This window comes from Taeniopygia guttata, chromosome 10 (genome assembly GCF_048771995.1).
Source record: "Taeniopygia guttata chromosome 10, bTaeGut7.mat, whole genome shotgun sequence".
In the NCBI taxonomy this organism is placed as follows: domain Eukaryota; kingdom Metazoa; phylum Chordata; class Aves; order Passeriformes; family Estrildidae; genus Taeniopygia; species Taeniopygia guttata.
In genome coordinates this window covers 17412237-17428338 of record NC_133035.1, presented here as the reverse complement: position 1 = coordinate 17428338, position 16102 = coordinate 17412237, and the positions used below count along the sequence as shown (strand labels likewise).

The following is a 16102-nucleotide window of genomic DNA, read 5'->3' as shown; positions in this document are numbered from 1 at the left end:
CTTTTCTTCTGGAATAGGAGCATCCACATATGAAATTAATCAAGAATAGCTAAAGCCACAGTAAGGTCTCAGGCTACTGACTGTAAGTGAAAACAGTAAATTCATTCTGCCTCTTGTAGTTTCTTGCTACATAACACACCAGATCCCCCTGGATAAATGTTCCTGTAAGTAAAAGACCAGTCCCAGCATGTCTGTGAACACCTCATGATAATACCTCAATGAGATGGACTGGAATCAATATTTTTCATCTTGGCAGCTCAGGGCCAGCGAGCAGGAGCTGGGCAGGGCTGGCAGCCAGCACGACACCGGCGCGGCGGGGAGGACAGCTGGCACAACACTGACCTGGAAAGACATTTCTAGCTAGTAGGTATCAGTTCCTGCACCATCTGAGCCTCCTGGAGCGAGGAGGGAAAAAGGAGATAATTAAACAGAGGCTTTCAATTCGAACTTTCTCCAAAGTATCTTTATAGGGCTCAGACAGAAGTTTGGCTACAGTCTAGACTGAGCTACTGGAGAAATTCGAGCCCCCATGTTTCATAATGGAGGCTTAAGAGCCAGGATTAGATACTGCTAGATCTAAAAACCCGATACAAAGTACTGATTTAATATACGTTAATTCATTAATTCAAGTTAGATATCCCTCACTTCATCTGCAGCCAGAACAGAACACATATTTGTGATCCATGTAATTGTGCAGAAATGTGATTAGGTGGTGTCTCTGATGGAGCACAAACCTTGTCACTGTGCAGGTAACAAACTGCTTTAATATTGGTCATAACAGGACCACAGCAAGGGTCTGTTTATCAACCAGAAAGCAGAACAACATTTTCTGGCCAGGAGTGAGGACTGAGGGAGGAAACAAGAGCTATTATTTACAACTATACAGGCAGAGAAACAGAAGAGGCGTTACATTGTGAAGAGTAATGAGCGTGTCAGAGGTATAAAATCAATCTTAATTCTACAAAGATGTAAGATACAACTAAATTCCCTATTGGGCAGTTACTCAGTTTTTATAGAAACGAAGATATAGAACAGTAAGGTGTGAATATAGAGAATAATTAATCTTGGTACTTTTAGACATGGGATACTCTACTGCCTAGACAACTCACTGTTTTTCATCCTACTTTAAAAGAAGCATTTACCTGGAATTCATATAGGAGATCTTGCCAGCCCTATTCCAAGCCAGGCTTTCTGAAGAAAGTTAAAGCTGTTTTTCTTGGTAATTCTTCTCTTCATGTATAATCTCCATTGATTCAGCTTTTTGCAAAATGAAATTGGAGAGCCAACAGAGACACAGCAAAATCAAAGGCGGCCAAATTCAAGTCCATGCTCAGACTGCTTTGAACTTCAGTGCCAGAAAAGCAATCACAGTTATCACAAACTGACCCAACAATATTCAGCTTGATTCTTCTAATTGCTTTAACAATAAAAATCAATGGTTAGAACTCTGTAGTATAAAGGAAACCTAGTAAGATTGAAATAATAGCTACAAGTGCAGAATTTTAGGAGTTCAAAGCACAACAAAACCAAAACCGGGCATATTTGATACAATTAGTTAATATTTACCCCTAGAAGAAACACTGGTTATCTTCTTAAATTTATTTTTTCATGAGATCCAGGCAATGTCATCAGCATCTTTAGACTATACCTGCATTTTGTGATGAATTATGAGCTCTTTCTCATTCCTAAACAAGATGTTAGTGTTCCCAGGGGACCCTATGTTCACCAAAATGGGATTTAACAATGCTTTTTTTTTTTGCTTTCTTAATCAAATAGCTTGATTTGCTGTTGTAATAGTGCACTTAGAGAACATTCACAGTGCTGATCAATAAGCAAACACAGTATTGCATTTTTCATTACAAGAAAGCTTTCCCAACTGATCTTGAGAAAAAACATTAACCCTCCCAATAACTTTGTGAGGTTCACAGCAAATGACAGCAGAACACCCTGGGATGTCCTGTGGCAGGGTCAGGATTTGGATGATCCTGATGGGTCCCTCCCAGCTTAGCATATTCTGTGCTTTCATGGCCAGTCCTCATCACGTGGCCATAGTCATACTTAGCACCAGGACAGGGTGGCAGCTTTCTCTGGCAGAAAGAGCTAGTCAATATTTACATTCCTCATGAACATACAAAAGAGCATCAGGATACTTGAGAAATTAGCCCTTGATTGCCACTTGGAAGGCATCATCAGAAAGTCAAATCACTTCAGCATCTCCAACAGAACCACTTTCATTCTTGAGACTGGAGATCTCTCACAGATGTGTGAAGGTCTTTGCCTGGGAGGAGGAGATGTCTGAAGGGCACAATGAATGCTGAAACAGCCTGATGTGAGGGGTTTATTATTTATAATGTGGAAAGATAAAAAAAGTATATGGTCAACTCCTGCTTTCGTTCTTGCTGAAGCAGCAGCCAGAAATCTGATAGCCCTGAGGCAGCTAGAGGGAATACTGGTGGGGCTCCTCAGTGCAGGATAGAGAGGGTTCCAATGTAATATTAAATTGTTGCTGAAGTTGGGGGACACAGATGTAGTGGGTTCAACGCAGCATTCAAGTTCCCAAAATGTCACCACATAGAACAGCCCTAAATCTTGGCTTAGAAGTCACAAAACATCCAGTGCCTTTCCAAGTGAGATCTCAGCTCCTCTCATTTCCTGCATACAATAGCATTATTCAGTCACTGAAGTTTCCACTTAGCTTGCATTTATGCCAAGTACTTTTAATTGCAAAGGAAAAGGATGTTAAGCTCTCCCATTTCTTTCTTTCTAATTCATAAGGGACACATCAGTGGTTGGTAAAAGTTATAGGTTAAGGATTGTTCTCCCATTTATTCAGGGACTCACATCCTCCTCCTGCTGCCAGGCAAACAGAGGTTACCTCCACTGCAAGGGCAGGAAAAGTTACCTTGTCACTTGTAAAATACAAAAAAGGCAAATCTTTGTAAACTATCTACCAAACAGGCTTCAGGGATAGCACCTAAACCTGCAAGGTTTACAAACGATCTGAGTCACCTTGGCCACCACAGGTCTCACTGGAGAATGGATACTGAGTGTTCACCCAACACACTCACAGAAATCCAGACAGCATCCAGCTCAAAGATGGAGAGCAGCAGCTTTGACAGAAGCAAAATGCTGCATAGCAAGGAGTGAAACAACTGGAAAAACAGATGCTTAATTTCTACTTATTTTTGGCAGCCTTGTTACCATGATATCTGTTAAATGAGGAAAAAAAGCTGCAGAATGCTGCTTAGTAAGGAATCCATGAACCACAGCCTCATCTCTGGACTATCAGGGTGGCAGTACAGCCCTACAGAAACTTATTTTCCTTTTGATCAATCCATGGAAGGGTCTGAAGTAACGTTTCCATATGGGTTTTGTTCCTATTATGCAAGATCTGATGAACTACATTGTCTAAGACAAAGGGATTAAATTAATTGAAGTGGTGTTTTGGGCTTGGGAGTGCTTTTAAGTGTCTTCACCCCACCTCTTCAGCCTTGGGACAAGCGACTTATTAGCTAATTACCATGCAAATGAACTGAAATGTAAATTAAATGCTACATTCTAACATAGCTTAATAGTCCCAGGAGCAAGAATTTAGTTAATTTTAATGAATGGTAATTCTATCCAAAAATATAGTTTATTAACAAGCACATACAATAATTCGCACCACTAACTTTAAATAAACCATCTAGCAAGCTCACCTTCACACTAAATGACATTTGGTTAATACAGAGCAAGAAAGCAATGCACATATGCTTTCCACAGACACAGAATGAACTCAGTTGCAAACAGAGTTCAAGTTATAATCCAAAAAAGGGCACATAAAAGCAAAAGCAATGAAGACTTCACGTGAACATTGCCATTTCTTTCCACCAGACCTTCGGTTTCCTACAAAATAGGTCTGTAATACAAAAAAGTAATAAAATCTCTGGATTCAATTTATTCAGCCTCTCCCATCACAAGGTTAACTATAACATTTTGCAACAACATGAGTAGTATTAAGAGAGAGGTAAGGGGCAAAGATAGTTACATCTTGGAATTATGGAAGTGCAGCTGCAAACAGAGCAGCAGCCATGGATTCCACTGTCGTCCCAGTTTTTGCAAGAAATACAAAGATGGTAACACACATTCCTCCCTCTCATCAATTAAAACTTGACCCATTGTCCACTGACATCAAGGCAAAAGTTCTTCTGTTATCAGTAGCACTCTGCTGGGGCCAAAGTGGCCTTCCAAAGCCAGTTGTCCTCTCTAGTGACAGGTTTGTCACTCTCCAGTCTTCAGCTGGGCTGTGATGTCAGTAGAACCTGACACGCTGCTCCCACACGGGTGTTAGAACAGTCCTGTGCTCCCTTCAATGCCAGAAAAAGGGATTCAGCAGAATTCAATCTGCAGGAATTGAAGCCAACTTGGCAATAAACAGCACCGCTCTGCTCAGAGCAACATCTCAACCTCACCACAACCAAGTAAATAGAAGGTTTGTAATGAACCATGGTAAGAGCCCAGGAGAAGCATCAAAACAGAAAAAAGACACATTTCTTTATATTAGACCTTGCTCTTTGCACAGGAAAGGGCATTTCTGATCCTCTGAGAGATGATGAGGAAGATTGCCAGGAACAGTGCTCTGAATGTAACAATGTCCACGTCAAAAGCACTCAAAAGGATTTTTAAACAAAGCCAGAGATTCCTCCATTTCCTTCATGGCACAACATAAGGCTACCTCTAGATAGGGCTTGAATTTTATTAATATGATGCCTATTATCACAACTTAGACAAAAATTATGCCTGTGATCCCTAATTATAATTGGAGTTAATCTTTACTTAGAAAAATTTTATAGCAGCATCAATGGGTTAAAGACTTATTTTATCTCATCCCTCTCCTGCACCTTTCTCTTTGTAATGCCTTGAGAAAAAAAAAAACCAACAAAACTTTTCCTGCTTCCACCCTAAGCGAAGAATTAAGATCTACTGTTAACAAAAAAAAACTTCTTAAATTGTCATTTTTTTCAACATCTGGCACCTGATGTTTTGCAGTACACAGAAAAAATCACCTAGTTGGGAACTAACCTGACAAACCAGAGCAAGAAATCAAAAATTACCCAGAAACAAACCAACTAAAGAGAAGTCCAAGTACTGTGGCACCTTCAAAAACCAGTGATGCACAGTTCAATCAGCAACAAAATCCCTCTCTGCAATTTGCATAGCTGGCTCTCATACTTGCTGGTTATGAAATACTCTTACAGCAGAACAACTTTAGAAAAATTTGGACAAGTGAGAATGGAGTTATTTTAATCTAGAAGAATATCACCCAAAGATACAGAAGAATACAAACACTGTTCATATTAAAAAAAAAAACCCAAAACATCAAACATGAATTTAAGCTGCATTCTCAGTCTATATATTGGCTTTCCCCTTCTTTGTTTTATAAAAATAGGGCATGACATTTCAGCTTCAATTGCATGTTTAAGTCATTTATTTATTGAACATTCCATTCTTGAAATATCATCTATTAAAGTGTTAGTTAAGATTCATCCTGCTTATAGAACAGGCTAAATTTCTTCTGAACTGCACTTGGAGACAATAATAAAGAGACTGGTGCAGACTCAATAAGAAGTAATTAGATTATGGGAAGAAAAAGAAAGTTATAATAATACAATCAAGCTTCACTCTTCTTGACTCCTAATAAAACAAATGCTAATGTCTTTTAGGTGATCACAGCCAGGTTTAACTCCAAAATAGTATTTACAGACTTAATTCAGATATAAACTGTGATTTCAAGTCTACAACTTGCTATAAAAAGAGGACAAAAACTTCCAAGAAAACATCTTCTTCAAAGACAGAGGAAGCCACAGTAAAAATCAATACTAAAAATTCCTGATTGGAGTATCGTATAAAATTAACATCTGTAACACTACCATAGCTTTTATAATCTGTTTTTTAAAAAAGTGGATTCTGTCCTACACTTGCACATTTCTGACAGAGATATAATTGTACATGGGCAATTTACACCTCAGCTCTGAGGTACTGAAAGAAAAGGATGAAGCTGAAGGTGGATTTTGCTGCCTCAGCAGTGAACCCTGTGGGGTGGCTGGGCCTGCTGGGATTCCAACATGGAAACAAACCTGGGAAACAACACAGACAGAAATCCAAAAGCACCAAGGCTGCTTGGACATGGCTCTTTCCCCTACTGCAAAGCAGATTTAATAAATGGGATTTATTTTAGAAAGTTTCACAATTCTTAAGCAGTAGATGATACTTGCATTCCTGAATGATTAAGTTCTACATTTCTTAATGCTAATTCAACTCTCTAATACCAACCCAATAAAACCAGGAAAGATTTTTACAAGTAACATGCACAACCTAAAAATTCCACCTCAAAACTGCCTTTTTGGTGCTCTTTTAAGCTCTTAAGATACTCTATTTATTGAAGAGATGCCAGGAATCCTGCAGAGGGAACAAATGCTTCTTTGGCAACAGGAAAACATTTTAATGCCTCCTGCCTTCAAAGTACGCACACCTCACCACAACATATGCTAATACACTACCAAATAAGTCTCTTTATCTTGCCATTTTTATAACAAACTGTTTCATTCATATCTATTTCAGCTTGTAACTACCTACTGCACAGAGCAGCACACTGTGCTAAATCAACAAGTGGTTTATACCTAAGAAATAGAAAGTAAAAAAAAAGAACAAATTATATTAAAAAAATATTATATATTCAAAAACAAATCAAAAGGAGCTGATCATCTATAAACTGTTTCAGTATAAAATAAAAATCTTTAGTCACGTAGGCATTTTGGGCCTTTTTTCCATCCTTTGTTCTTTATTTAAAATAAACAAGATGTAACAAAAAAAGATTCCCACAAATACAATAGTGAGTGGCAATTTGTACCAAATCTGCCATTAATGTATAAAAACAAATGTCCCAGCCCTTCTGTGCCCGTATCTGTGTGTGCAAATATACCTGTGCATGGAGATACACACCTGCTCCTGGATTTCCAGCCTTCTCCACTGACACACTTGGACAAATCAGCCAAATGCTGAATCTAGAAAAAGATCAAGACCAGCTCTTTGCAGATCTATAGCCTGCAACTGTAAAAATACAATAAATATAAAGATTTACTATCATATTACTAGTTGGATTTTTTCCAAGGGAAATTGATACTTAAAGTTGTCTTCTTCCTGAAGAATTCCATGGAACAAAAGGAGAACTATTTCTAAAAATAAAGCAATGAAAATAAAGACAACACACCCTCAAACATGCTGGAGCAAGAGCCCTTACTGTAGGCATCAGTACCAGTCTTCACTGAAACAGGATCTTCAGTCTCCAGACATATCCTAGTTACTCCCATTAAATAACTGTGGTATTTAATGATACTAGAAAGAAAGATCTGCTTTTAGCATGTGGATTTAAATACCACAGAGAACTGTCAAAGACTTGGTATACAACTGGGGTAACTCTGCTGCAGTAAACATTAAGATGAGAGGGAGAAAATAAAGCTGAATTCTATGGAAAAGTCAGAGGGATCCATCAAAGGTTTTTGCAGGCTTACAGCAATACACCTGATTCCAGCTGTACAGAGGAAGAAGATAGGGATGAATAAGTGAAAATTTGTTTGCTACAACTGAACTTTTTTTTTCCATGTAGAGGAATGCAACTGCCTCAAATGATGCAATGGGTCAACCTGAAATCAGGCACATTTGAAAAATATTGGAAATCCTGAAGTCAGAGCTTGTGAATGTGTTTGGTTTGTGTGCTGCCTTAGAGGAGAGAGAAATTAATACTTTTAAAAGCTCAGTATTTACACTTCTGAAAAGTTCCTGCAGTTCATCCAGATTTGATAGGGCAGGATTTAAGTGCCTCAGAGTGTTCCTGACTGGGCACTTCTGCTGCTTTGGCACAAGCACACACGGTATTCCAGTACCACGGGGACACGGCGTCAAATGCAGCTTTACACTGGCAGCACTCCTGAGGAGGTTGAAATGTTTATCAACTCAGTAGGTCAAAAGTCTGCAGACACTGGGTGGAACAGCAGTATGCCACAAAACTAACAGTTGTCCTCCTAGGAGAAAATAAAAAAAACAACAAAAGGGGAGGGGGGGAACAGTTGTCAGTAAAGATTAAAGCTCCTGGCTCCATTCCACACAGACAACGTGCTGGTTTGTAAAATATGGGATTAGCCCATCTCCACAGCCCAGAAAAGCACAGGTTCATTTGCTGTCTCTGACACCAAGGCAGGGAAACACTGCAGGGGTTCTCAAAACCTCCCTGGTTTCTTATACACTGGGTTTAGAGCAGCAGTGTGTGGTTTTTCTCTCTGAGCAGGGTGTGCCCGAGTGTCACAGCCAGCAGGTTTAGCAGCTGACAGGAAAATAGCTGGGCAGCCTCGGCACTGCTCGTGTGTTTCTTAAATTACTGCTTGTAGGCATGAAATGACTGAAGGCCAGTGTCCTCCCTGCTTAGCAGAGTGAACAAGCAGATCTTCAAAAAGGATGAGTGACAGGCAGTGCTGTCACACCGTGCCACGCAGTGCAGCAGGAATGGCACTGTGCAAGTGTGATCCGAGCCTCACAGTGACCCTGCTCCTGCTCCACCCTGGCAGGGACTGAGATATCTGCCTTACAAGTGTTCAGATCTGTTTTTCACTAACCCAGAAATCACACTTTACCCAGTGCTCATGGCATCTGTGCTTTTTCAGATACAGAAATCCAGTCCAACGCGTAACTCTCCTTCCCTCCAAGAGGATACAGAATGTGATACGGAAATCCAGGCAGGAGTTACTGGCATGGATGTGGCATGTGCTAATCAGTGCTGCTCAAACGCCCAGGATCCCTACCCTGTGTGTTTTCATGGTCACTTTAAGCTCTTTAGAACAGAAACCCTGTCCTTCACATCTTTCTAAACCAGCTATCACACCTCCACAATTCCACATAATCTTACCACGTCAAGCGCACAAGCTACAGAGATAAGGATGACAGGCTGCCCTGTTTAGATCTCATTTTCTGTGGATTTGCATCAAATGTCAGCTACTTAAGACTGGATTCATTAAAGGCATTTTGCAGAACACAGTACATTCCTGTCTAAGGGAAGGAATGATAACTATTTTTGAAACAACTGAAAACCATACGTATTTTTAATTATTATATTTTAGAATGTTAATACAGAGTTCTTCCAAAACAGCTTAAAGTATGTTTTTGTGGAGTCTTAGCTTTAATAATTCCTAAAAGTGTCTACTGATAATGTCTATCATCTTGTAACTGTAACTTCTACAATGAGCAATGCTTAGCAATTAATTACAAAGTAGTCCAAACTCTCACATTGTTGAATTATTCAGGGTAATAGATGGATTTAGTGACGAGCCAGTAGTTTTCCATCATTTTCTTAGAAAATGATACTGTTGAATGTTTGAAAGAGATTCTTTATAGCATGATTATAACATGACTAAGAATATTATGACTGTAATATGGAAGTTAATTATTTCACTCAACATGAAATTCACTGGATTTCGACATATGACTGAAGTGTAACAGAGTGGCAAATTGAAGTGTGCAATCTCTGCAATCAGATCTTTCTAAGAAAGATGGCTTTTCCAAAATAGCATTTATGCAGCCCTCTGGCTGCTGCCCAGATTTGGCATACCTAAGTTGCTTCATTTCATACAGCTGAATTGCTTACAAATCAGATGCTTCTCATATTACAAACTCACAGCACAACAGGCTGTGATACAGCTGTGTAAAACAGGTACCATCAACCTGAACCATCCATTAGCCTCTTCTCTTTTATTGAAGGTCTTCCTATTGAAAAGCAGTTTCCTGTTTTTATGGAAGATCAAATCAACTATCAAATCAATGGATTTCCACAGGCCAGGAACTAAATGGTGTTCCTGCATTATATAGACACCAACAAGTAATCTCAAAAACATTTCTTTTTAGAGCACTTTTCTGCCCACCAGCTTTAGCAGGTAATTATCAGCTTTGTAATTAATGGCTTGACTTGAATTCTCTAACAAGAATCTGTAACATTACCTTTATTTTGTTTAACTCCAAGTGACTTAGCTTTAAACCTCCTTTATTACTTTTCAAACAGTACAAGTTGAAATTTCTCAGATGATGCTTTTCTGCCGCAGAAAGTGGATTCATTGATATCATGGAAGGTTACAGTATCCACTCACACTAATAAGGATTAGGGAAAGACTCACTGCAAAACAATCAGGGCCCACCTTAAAGGCATTTTATATCTTTATCTACATGAAGGCAACATTCCCTGAACCATATCCCCATTTTGAGTCCCTTCCATGACTGTACTGCCCAGTAGGTCAGCAAGTCTGTGTGGGCTTGTGCACTTGACTTGTGAATCCTGCAGACACTTTCACAACTGCTACAACCATAAAACTGAAGTATTATTAAAAACATGTATTGCTACAAAATGTATGTTCCTATGCAGAATGCTTCCACAGCATATCTCAAGTTAATTAGTGTGGAAATTAAACAAGAGTATTTTACTGCAGAACACTTTAATTAAGCTCCAGCTTTAGAGCTATTTTCCATCTTGATTCTGCAGCACTTTTTGTTTGGTGGTGGCAATCTGAAGTCAGGGTTGAGACCATCAGGGCAATTACTGGTGTTAGGTAGCACTTCCTTCCCAGGGCACAGAACTGCCAGGCATGTGCTGCACTACCACAAACAGCTCAATCCCATCCTATCCAAACCCTTTCCTGTCTTACACCACCAGGCTGAGACAAGCATATATAAGAGCCTTTTAACAGTCGAACAGAAATATTTTAGTTGACTCATGAATAAAATATTTGTCAACGTATACATGCAATCACAGGCTAGGGACTTTGGATCTGAAATGGTACATTAAAAAAAAAAAAATCCTTAAGAATATGCTTTGTTCTATAAGGTGTTTTTCTTCCTAAATGAAACCCCAGTGTAATTTCCTGTATAATTACCCTTGATGCAATCCTGCCATTGGAGTTTCCCTCAAGGGAAAGAGCTTTGGGTAGACAATGGTAAACATAGGCTGGCTGCAGCGGTGGCAGTGTCCCAAGGGACAGTGCAGCAATTCCAAGAGGCTTTTGGGTAGTGAGATTGGAGTCAGAAAGTTTAAATCTAGAGAAGAAAAGAAACAAAAAATATTTATAATAAAATTATTGCATGATAAAGGCAAATACAAGCATGATCCATGAACAATCCAAGAAAACAGCTGCCTCACATTCTTAAGGTTTTGTCAAAACAATGAGGTAATACAAATTACCACAATTAAAGTGAGATACATAGTGCTTTCTATGTCTTAATTCAAAAAGCTGAAGTTACATGTACAAGTTTAGCATCTGTGGGCATAAGTTTAACTGGGCTAAAATATCCAGGTGAAAATATCATAGCTTGAGTAAATATTTGAAAGGATTAAAAGATCATGAAGGGTTTTTAGACACAGAGATGATCTAGACAGATATTTAGTAACTAATAACAATACAACCTTATGAAAAGGACATCAGTAGTATTTTATTAATGTATTTCAGCAACCAATCCAGCAGGATAGCTAACCTCACTACAAAGCCCAAACTCCATCATCAGCAAAAAGGAATTTGCAGTATTTGGAATTACTTGAAATTCAATCCAGCCCAGCATAATTCTCACAGGCCCAACCAAAGAGACCACTCTAAAAAGATCGATACATTCCTCATCTGTTAAGTGTTCCCCCACAGCCTACAAAATGCCATCATTTTCACCAAAAGGGACTCCAGGGTCATTTCCTGGGAAAGAACCATCACTTTCCCAGGCCTGGCCCAAGCCACACAATGTTTTATAAATTAAACCCCACATGCTAATCTCCATCTAGAAACTGAGAGACAGCCAAGACAGGTGAGTGAGTTTAGGTGCTGAGTAATCAAGACAAGATGCAGTACCTGATAAATCAGTTTTATGGTATCACACTGGTTTCAGCTTTCCAACACTGCAAGGCTGAGCCCCACACACAATGCACCACAAGAGCCCCAAGGAGAGGATGAGCAGGACATGTGCGTCAGAAAGAAAAGGTCACACTCTGCAGCCAAGCAAAGATTGAGGAAAAGTAGTCCAGTCACTTCTGTCACTTCCCCAGCAACTGCCAAGTATTTAACAGCACTCTTGAAACTGCAAATTTAGGCAGTGACAGATGAAATCTGCTACTTTAATCATATGTGCCACCTGCTTCCCCAGCACAGCATTATCATACACCTGTCTGACACAGGCACTGCTCCTGCTCACCAGAACTGGGCTGTTGCAGTGGTAATGCCCAGAGTCTTTAATAAGGTCACTCAGAATAGGACATAGCTATGGGAGTGTGTATATGGATATATAAATCCATCTTTTTCAGGTTCTGCATCTTGGCTGCAAAGAGGTGTAATCCTCACAGCCTTATATAAAACTGTTTACAAGCCAGTTCATAAACTGATTTTGCAGTATCACCTTCCCATTCCCAAACCAAAGTTCACTGGCATCTTCAGGAACCACATCCACACAGCTGGATTCCAGAAACGATTGTGCAAGTCACATGTGGGTGAGAAAAGGCAGACTTCCTTGTACACTTCTGGCAAAGCAGTGAGGATTTACTCCAGTGGACAAGATACAAAGAGACCCTTTCCACAACCCCTCTCATGTTCCCACTGGAACTCTCCACTCTTCCGCTTTCTCCTTTGACCTTTAAAGCTGAGAATTCCCAAGATAGCATCAACAGTGGGGAGTCACAACACATCCAGATCTGAGAGGATCTGAAGGTTATCATCAGATATTGCTAACTCATGTGATTGCATGATGCAGAACCAGATAACCAAGGGCCACTCTGGAGCAGAGAGCCTGAATTGGGGCAGAACTAAAGCAGCTCAGCTGTCACGCTGTGCCGAAATGGCCGAGGGCTGCTCGCATTGCATCTGCCTTATGTATAACAAGTCTGCCAGTTTAGGAGTGTGCTGCCTGGCAAGGAGCTGCATTGTTGGCTGATGCATCTGATCTTGCCTCAGGAACTGTATTTCTCATCTATTTCCATTAAAGAGTTTCTCCTGCAAAAAAAAGCATCCTTCTTCATAAAGACTTCAAGTAAGAAACCATTTATAAGCACCACTTGACCTCAGAAATAGTATTTGGAACTCTGGTTTTTGATATTGGACATTTTTGTTCTAATACAGCATTTCAAACATAATTTGATTAAATAAATCTTTTAAAGTATAAATCTTTGCCCAAGCCTTTGAAGAACTGTTAGAAATGTTCCTATCACTGCCAGAAAATGCTTTCACTCTTTCTCTCATCTGAAGAAAGCAGAAATTTCATACCTTTCAAAAACCTGTAGTAGGTGTTATAGAGGGTCCTCATGGCCAGTTCTTGCAAAGGCAGGACATGATCAGTTTCTGTCCCTATAGATTTCACCTCTGCTGGCAGGAACACAGTTAACTGGCCTGATGAAAAAGAGAGCAGTTTCACCTCTGAAACTTGAATTGGAGAACCACAACTAGAAGGACACAAGATATTTAGAAAGTGGTTAGAAAAAAAAATAATAAAAGTAACTTTATAGGGAAACCCAGATGACCAACCCAAAGTAAGCCTGATACTGTTCTCCAGTGCAGCACCCCTCAAGGATTCCTTGCAAAGAGCAGTGCCTGGTGGGGTTGACCTTTAAAGGTCCCTTCCCAAACTATTCTATGATTCTATGTTTCTACAGATTCCCACCTTCTGTGATGTGCTAGACATGGGACATTTGGATGAATTACTCATCAAATAACATAAAGAAATGAGAACACAACCCCAAGGGGGTGAACCACGTATGCTACGCACCCATTACTTTGCCCACATGGCAATCTCTTTTAGCCTCTCGTTAGTAAATCCTTTACTGAGAGAGCAGTTTCTTACTAACAGTTTGCTTCCCATGCCTTGGATCAACCAGCTGAAAACAAACTCCAGCTCCCCAAAAAATGTATTTTAAGTGCTACTGGGTGATTCTGTACCACACCTTTCCCCATCCACAGAGTTCCCTTGGAGGGCATGGGGTGGGCAGATGAAGGAAAAATAAAAAACAACTGCAATGCTGTAGTGGGAAGATAGCCTAGTAAGTCTATTAGCCTTGCCCTTCCCAAATCATATATGGAAAGGGAAGGTTATTTGGATCCAAAGAGAGAAACTTAGCTTGTAGTAAAAATAATAACTCTTTACGTGATCCCTGTTGCAAGCGATCATACCAGAGAGACACGCATAGGAAAATTCTACTAAGAGGTTGGGGAAGTCAACAGGGGAATTGGAATTGTTTATGACAACTGAAATTTGAAGCCAAGAGCAACTTGTTAGGGCCAGTCCTAACAAATGGAACAGAAACACAAATTTGTCAGCCTTCCCAGCTATTAGACCTAAAACGGAGGTACCACTCTCAAATTTATCAGATGTGAAAGAAGTCTCATAGTACTCCTCTGACAGCAAAGAATCTCCTCTCTTCTGATTAAAGGAGAAACAGCCCAGAGAATCAACCAAAAAAGAGCAGCATCAAACAGCAAGCAAGTCAATAAGTCTCTTTCTAAATATTTAATACTTTCCCATTAGTGAGGTTAAAATCTAAATGGGAATCCAGAGATCCAGTATTCCAGTGATCCATTCCCAATGAGTTATGACAGTAAATAAATCCATAATGTTGTATTTTCAAGCTGAATAACCCCTTACCAACCTCACTAAGGAACAAACCCATGAACTCACTACAGCCTCTGCAGTTCAGAGCTTGGACATTTGGTCTACTTCATGTAAAGGGTGAGGCTATTAATGCCACACACAAAATCCATAGAGGTTAAAAATTGGAACAGAGGATGGTCTAAACAGCTGGGGAAAAATAGGAGCTGCAGAAGAAGCCTAGTGGATAAATAAGTGAGGGGAAAAAAAAGCTGAGACCACCTATTGGCTGCCTTCAACAAGACTGACAAATCCCTAACTGGGGACTATGAAATCCAATCTGCAAAAAATAAGATCAAAATTTATTTTGAGTGCTGAGATCATCACCTCTCATATAAAAGACTTTTTTCAGTCAGTCTGACTGCAGGATGCCCAGACAGAGATTCAATACTTACACAAGGCAATTTATATTCTATTTTCAGAAATCAAGCTTTATGTCAGTAACAGCAGCTTGTCAGATTTTATTCTCCAGTGGAGGGCCAGACAGAGCACTAAAGCCTGGATCTTCAACTCTTGCCTGACCCATGAAAACCTTAGCCTGGTTACTAATGCTTTCTTGGAAAGAACACAGAAATTCTTCACATGACCATTATTACACAATTTTAAAGTCTCTCAGCACATTATCAAATAAACCCTTTGGTTTCTTAACAATATATATGTGTTCTTCCCATACTGATTTTTTTTTTTCTTAAAAATAATCTGTAATATTTCAAGACAGATTCACACCAAAGACAAGGATGTTTGGTGCACAAATACAAACATTTTTCTTACTAGAAATTATCTCTTTTTACTATTCATTATTAAGGAAATAAATCACTTTTCATTCTACAGAGGCATTACAAGAATAAATTTCATTGCAACACTTGCAACGCCTTTAGTCTCTTCTATACTAGATTTTTAAGACTAGAGTCTGTAATTCTGTACTAGATTTATAATATCAGAGACAGTAGCAGGTGGTCTCATCAGCACTGTACATGTAAGAACAGCAGAAAGAACTGGTAGGCTCATCACAAAGGTCAGTGCAAAGATAAAATTATTTTCACTGAGTATAAAATGAAAACTTAAAAAAAAAAAAAAAAGACATGGTTGTTGTATAAAACCACCTGAAATAGGCAGAACAGTTGGACCATCTCCTGCATTATTATTACTAGTTTTGGTTACAATCAATACAATTCTGTTAAATGTAAGGTCAATTTAATGTCTGTCTAACAATTTACAATCAGTTCTGAAAGAAAAAAGGCTAGAATTCATCCTTCCTGAAAAACAAAATTAGTAAAAGCTTGCGAGTCACACAGTTCAGCAGAACTGTAATCCAACTGCAAGTATTTAAATATCACCAAGCAGCTGACATGGGAATATTAGAAAAACCTTAAATGCCAAGACTCAGCATCTCCCATATTGCAGCAGAGTGCAGGCTGTA

At 39.3% G+C, this 16102-nt stretch overlaps 1 protein-coding gene across 9 annotated transcripts in view; it reads right to left on the bottom strand.

The window, feature by feature from the left end:
* Positions 1-3615: 3615 nt before the first annotated feature.
* The window catches only part of LRRC28 (leucine rich repeat containing 28), a 51619-nt gene continuing 39132 nt past the window's right edge, over positions 3616-16102 (bottom strand). For 8 of the 9 annotated variants that reach the window (XM_030281066.4, XM_030281064.4, XM_030281063.4 and 5 more), the window contains 3 exons: positions 13308-13483; positions 10950-11109; positions 3616-8060 (listed from right to left, as the gene is read on the bottom strand). In XM_030281066.4, the coding sequence (XP_030136926.1) occupies positions 7988-8060; positions 10950-11109; positions 13308-13483 (409 nt within the window). In that variant the 3' untranslated portion in view covers positions 3616-7987. Of the gene's footprint in view, positions 8061-10949; positions 11110-11906; positions 12044-13307; positions 13484-16102 lie in introns of those variants that run through there. The other variant, XM_072934000.1, reaches the window with a different exon arrangement.